General features: G+C 42.4%; 1 protein-coding gene across 1 annotated transcript; it reads left to right on the forward strand.

Moving 5' to 3' along the window:
- Positions 1-429: 429 nt before the first annotated feature.
- LOC124702198 (rhodanese-like domain-containing protein 8, chloroplastic) lies at positions 430-3,752 on the forward strand. Its single transcript, XM_047234321.1, has 8 exons — positions 430-745; positions 839-892; positions 1,448-1,597; positions 2,432-2,597; positions 2,728-2,819; positions 2,906-3,009; positions 3,090-3,380; positions 3,468-3,752. Exons 1-8 carry the CDS (start codon positions 470-472, stop codon positions 3,592-3,594), a joined length of 1,260 nt encoding a protein of 419 aa, XP_047090277.1. The 5' UTR covers positions 430-469; the 3' UTR covers positions 3,595-3,752.
- Positions 3,753-5,912: the final 2,160 nt, after the last annotated feature.

The raw sequence follows: 5,912 nt of genomic DNA on the forward strand, positions 1-5,912 counted from the left end.
AACGCTGATCGAGGTACAACTTTGTTCAGTTTATGCAAGATCATTTTTGTGTCGTAAGTCGTAAGTGTGTGGTGGTTAGTTTTCAGATTAGCATTGTACATCGAAAGGTGTTATTCAAGCCCTTTGGCTTTTTTACGTGGTGTATTCTAGAAAAAAATATTATTCATTTCATACGGAATTGTTGGTGGCCACATCGAAGCTTAGCAAATATATCTACTCAACATTGGAGTACTATCTTCATGTATGTGGTGATTTGGATGCTATCTTGCAAGGTTTTGATTGCCTACTGAATGTGATTGTGAGCTGCAAAACAGGTGAAGAATGCGGAAAATGAATTGGTAATAAAAAACGAAAAAAGAGAGAAGAAAACGCCGACGTGGCAATGTGGAATTGTGGATACGAAGAAATAGGATAGAGAAGAAGATAGGCAGGCAAGTTGGTCTCGCTGTGTTCCGTCCAGCCCGTGGCCATGGCGGCCGCCGTCCACCACCACCACCACCTCCACTTCCACCTTCTTCTCCGTCCGCCGCCTCGGCAGTCCAGCATCTTCTTCACCCCGCGCCCCGTCCCGCCTACACGGCTCCGCTCCTCCCTCCAGCCCCCCACCTGCCACCTCGCCGTCGCCCCCTTTGAAGAAGCAGATCAGCGGGAGGACAAGGAGGAATTCGTGGTCGTCACCTTCTACAAGCTGGTGCCCGTCGAGGACCCACGCGCTGACGTCGCCGCGCACCTCCACTTCCTCCAGGTTAACCTCTTCCTTTGCCCACCATTTTGTTCAGTTCAGTTCACCAAATGTTGGATCCAACACTTACACATTGCATTGCATAATTTACTACAGGGACGCGACATACACGGCCGCATTTACATGAACGAGCAGGGGATCAATGCTCAGGTAAGCCAGAGCCTCTGCTCCTCCATCTCTGTTTTCTATATAATCTCACATGAAAATCTTGGTAAATGTTTTAGTCAAAAGCACAGAGAAATGTAAGTTTGAGAGAGTCACGGTACCCTGGTTCTGCAGTACCTACATTATTCTAACACCAGCAGTGAGTATAATTTACCAATGAAGCATATACTCACTCTAAACATATTTTCGAGAAAACGCAAAGAAGCAACAGAGAGAAGTTTTGTTGCAACCTTAACACCGAGCTTACCGAACAACTGTTAAAATCAGAAATAACAATGTCACATCTGTAGCTTATATCCATGTGCCTCTTAGCGTTCAATGGATTTAGCAAGGGACAAGAAACATGATTACAGGGTAGAGCAAAATCTGGTTAGCAATAATATACGGTTCCAAGAAAGGTGCAGTGTTGAATTAGTAGAGTGCTTAGATTAATACATGCTGATGTCATAGGTCCCATGTTTGCACGAGCAACTAATTTCCGTAACATGATTATTCTTAGCAAGTTACCAACTCATGTTCTAACTTCTGCTCTTGTCGCAGTACAGTGGTCCGCGCAAAGATGCAACGGCGTATGCGGAATGGCTCAGAGAAGACCATCGCTTTTCTGATATACTCGTCCAAATTTCGCCAGCATTAAACGGGCATGCTTTTCCTCGGCTGAGACTGCGGTACAAGAAATCACTTGTTCAGGTAATGTGAGGAACAGCTGCATTCTATTTCATATGGAAATAAAGTTCAGTAGCTTCACACGTTTAGAGTCTGATATTCTCGGTGCCAAGTTGAAGATTACGGTTCCCAGGGGTGTGGGCTACATAATCACTTACCTGCTAAGTGGTAACCATTTTAGTAACTGACTCCATGTTACAAGAAAATAAATGAATGTGTTGTCCCAGAGTTATAGTGATAAGTCAAAATGGTGAAATTAGGAACAAATGTGTTCTCCAAGAGTTGACAAGATAATATTTGTCATATTGTGTACAAAGTTTGAGCTCACAACCTTGTGTTTCTAAGAACTTGGCGACCATTTCACATTCAGTGGTGAAATCAACTTGGCTATCTTACAGATTCCCATTGCATCTACTGGGTATCTTTCTTGCCCAGTGTCTTCTTAATTTGTTTTGTTGTAATGCTGGGATAAGGCCTTTTGCATAAATTAGTGAGCTAAAACTTAATGTAAGTTGAACCAAGATCTAAGCCGTAAATTTCATGAACCGTCTGTAGCTCAGAGAGAAATTATGGAAGCTTACATGATATTATCACTCTTGCTTTGTTTAAGATGCTGAAGATGACACGCCAAAGACATGCACTGCAGTCATGAAGTGTCATATTCACTACAGGTCTACAGCAATGTTTTCAAGTGTGATCTTGTGCAACAGTTATGAAGCCATTTCATCATTAGAGCACTATTTTTTCTATATGAGCTTAGTTGTTACAAGCACAAAGATTTGTATAGTTTACTATATTCAGAGTTGAGAGCATGCCAGTAAACTCTCCAGACATCTCATTTGAAAACAAAACTTACAGTTGGAAGGAGGCAGTTGTCACCTTCCTTTGCTGGAACCTAGCATGCGTGCTTCACCACTGACCCCATCTGAGTGGAGGGAAAAACTTGAAGCTAGAAAACGTGGTGAAACCGAAGCAGCTGGAGATACATGTGAACGAAAACTTCTGCTCCTTGATGTTAGAAATGGTAAACTGTTTTTTCTCCCTGCAGTAGTTGACAGTCAAGAAGCATGGTTTTGATGAATCTCTCTGTTATGTTTGGTGGGTTGATTTGATTCTAAGTAGCAATTAACTTATATGTTGTTGTTTTGCATCAGACTATGAATGGGACATTGGGCATTTTGAAGGAGCTAAGAGGCCTAACGTGGACTGCTTCAGAAGCACTTCCTTTGGGCTCTCAGAGCAGGAGGTATTCCTCTAGTTAATGCTGGCTTCCTGCAATGTAAAGCCCATATACATGAAATGTAATTCCTGCTTAATTGAATGTAATTGCAGACTGATTTGACGGATCCTCTACATGGAGTAGATAAAGAGAATACAGACATATTAATGTACTGCACAGGTGGTATACGATGCGACGTATATTCAACAATTTTGAGGTGAAAAAGGCATGTGTATGTAATTGGATGGGTTCCTATATATACTTGCGTGAAATACTTAATCCGCATGTTCTTGACAGGGACAAGGGTTTTGGAAACCTGTACACTCTGAAGGGGGGCGTGTCTAACTATCACAAGAGTGAAGGATGCGCGGAGTGGGTGGGCAATCTGTTTGTGTTTGATGATCGGCTGTCGCTGCCACCGGCAAAGTTTGCAGAAGAAGGTGATGGGGGAGAAGAAGGTGGTATTGACAATGGGAAGCCACCGTCCTCGTCGTCCCGGTGGTTGGGTCGGTGCTACGTGTGTGGATCGGAGGTGGAGGAGCTGAGGCACCGCAACTGCGCCAGCATCGACTGCAACCGCCTCTACCTGTATGAACGTTGGTTCCTAGATTGCATTGTATTAGATGTGTAGATATATTGTGCTGCTGACTGAAAGTGGGGAAGGGACTGCTGCAGGTGCTGCGGGTGGTGCTTGGGGGAGCTGCGGGGCTGCTGCTGTTCGGAGTGCCAAAGCGCGCCACGGCTGCGGCCGTTGCTGCCGGGACACCAGAGATACGACAAGTGGCACCTCTACCGTGACTGACACCTCGACCATCTCTAGCTGATTTCAGATTTTACTAGATTGATGTCATCTCATGTATTCTATGTATACTTGTTCCAGATAGACATGGAGCTGTGTGCTTGCAACTTCCAATCACAACATGGAAAACAACTGCGATTACTATTATTTGATGTCTTCAAGAGGTTTGCTTATAGATAGATATAGATTCACACCGTGACAAAAAAAAAACTAATCCATCGGTTTAGCTGCGCTAACGCTGTTTCTGACTAACCTGTCATGGCACCAAATTATCACCCCGGCCATGGACCGTTAAAATTGGGAAGCAAACGGACGGCCAGGCTTCATGCTCCCAGCCAGATCAGACATCTGACCCAATTTGTAACTGAATCGGCAGCTACTTGAACTGGCTTCATGCAGTGTTCAGTTTGTGTCAGGCTGGAGTTTCTAGTCACAGTTTGCCTAGCATGTATACCGTCTATCCAAAAAGCTGTTCACTGAGAATGAAAATAGCCTTGTATACAGGGTACTGAAGGACACTTGCAAGAGTTCTAATAGGTATAAATTATTGGACCTGCGAACTGCTAACGATCGTTGAAATATACAAAGTCCCAAACTGAGCCCAAAACGGCTAGAAATTCAAAGCGCTTTCCAGCACAACCCCGAGATCAAAATACCAAGCTCAAGATCGTCCACGCACTATGCTGGCAGAGTTAAGCTCTAGGTTCCCTCATGCCAAAATACTACTCCCCAATCTAATAGGCATACAAAAAAAAATCAACATCAGTTCAAATAACTTGTTCAGTTTCGATTCCAAGGGGTTCTAATTTAAGAGAATGACTCAATGTCCAATGCATGAAAAACTAGTATGACTCATAGTAAGTAACGATACTGGAATGCCGCTCTGCTATGTAAGTACATCAGTGGAATCACTTCCAAAATGATGCAGAAACTTTTCTCAGAATCCAACACTATCCTTGGACATAATACCATACCTAACGTTCTTTCGCCGATTGCAGTCAGGATTCTTAAAATATTTTCACTACAAAGCAATTTTCATGCATGGCAGTGTTCAGTTTTAAATAACAAGACATGCCTAGTGATGTCAACAAAGCATGAATTTGGTGCAAACATCAGTGAGATAACTTGCTAGATAAAAGCTCGTAACTATGGAAAGTTGAATTACCAACATGTAATCAAGGTCTATATTCAAGGTCTATATAAGATTTTCTCTGCATATAACACTTCCAATAGACAAAAGTAGGAGGAGCTCAAAGAACAATCACCCCAATAGTGGCAGAAAAACAACATAGTGGCATGAACACCAGGTAAATATCCACAACTGCAATCAGTGAAACAAATCTTCAGAGTATAGTAACAATATCCAAAATTCCGGCAATGAAAACAATACATAGCAATGGTATCCCTTTCAAAAACAAGTTCAATAACAGCCATCATGAGCTGCAAGCATATAGCCTGGTATGATGCCCAAGTCATCCGTAATCGTGTTCAAAACACATGCAATTTTTTCATAATGTACGATAATAACTCAACAATCCAACGCATGAAACACTACTACTGAGTCACTCGTAAGTAAAAAAATGACACTCCGCTCTGTAACTACATCAGTGGCATTATGTATGCTACAATTTAAGGTCAACTGTTGGGCATCACTCGCAAATGGATAGAACCTTTTTTTCTCAGAATCCAGGACTAACCTACTGATTCTTGAACATAATACTCCATAAACTCCATACATAATGTTCTTTTACCAAATGCAGTCATCATGCTTAAAATCTTTCCATACAAAGCAACTTCCATGCGTGACTATGTTTAGTTTTAAACAATGATGAGACATGCCCATGATGTGAACAAAGCATGAATTGGTGCAAACAGCAGCAAGATAAGTTGCGATACAAAAACTGGAAAACACATGACTATAGAAGATGAATCAACAGCATGTACTCAAGAAGGTATATAAAGCTTTTCTCTGCATGTAGCACTTTGAGTAGACAAAATTAGGAGGAGCTCAGAGATGAATCACCTCAAGAGTGGCACAAAAACAACATAGTATACCATGAATCCACAATTGTAATCATTTGAAACAACTCTCCAGAGCATAGTAACAGTATCCTAAATTCCGGCAAAGGAAACAGCACAGTATTGGTATCAGAAACAAGTTGGGTAACAGCTATCATGACCTGCAAAATTCAGATGCTCAGAACTTCAGAAGGGCATCCCGGTCACTGGGAGACCATCAGCAAACTCAACCTGGGAGAACCATTCGCCAGCACCACCATCCCGCTGTGTATGAAGGAAGTCATGGATGACAAGGCTTTCTT

Source organism: Lolium rigidum, chromosome 3 (genome assembly GCF_022539505.1).
Source record: "Lolium rigidum isolate FL_2022 chromosome 3, APGP_CSIRO_Lrig_0.1, whole genome shotgun sequence".
NCBI lineage: Eukaryota > Viridiplantae > Streptophyta > Magnoliopsida > Poales > Poaceae > Lolium > Lolium rigidum.

Excerpts from the sequence above, each read along its gene's own strand:
- LOC124702198 (XM_047234321.1), top strand. The coding sequence starts at position 470 with ATGGCGGCCGCCGTCCACCACCACCACCACCTCCACTTCCACCTTCTT. Across the intron at positions 893-1,447 it reads AGCAGGGGATCAATGCTCAG|TACAGTGGTCCGCGCAAAGA; the intron begins GTAAGCCAGAGC and ends CTCTTGTCGCAG. Across the intron at positions 2,598-2,727 it reads GCTCCTTGATGTTAGAAATG|ACTATGAATGGGACATTGGG; the intron begins GTAAACTGTTTT and ends GTTTTGCATCAG.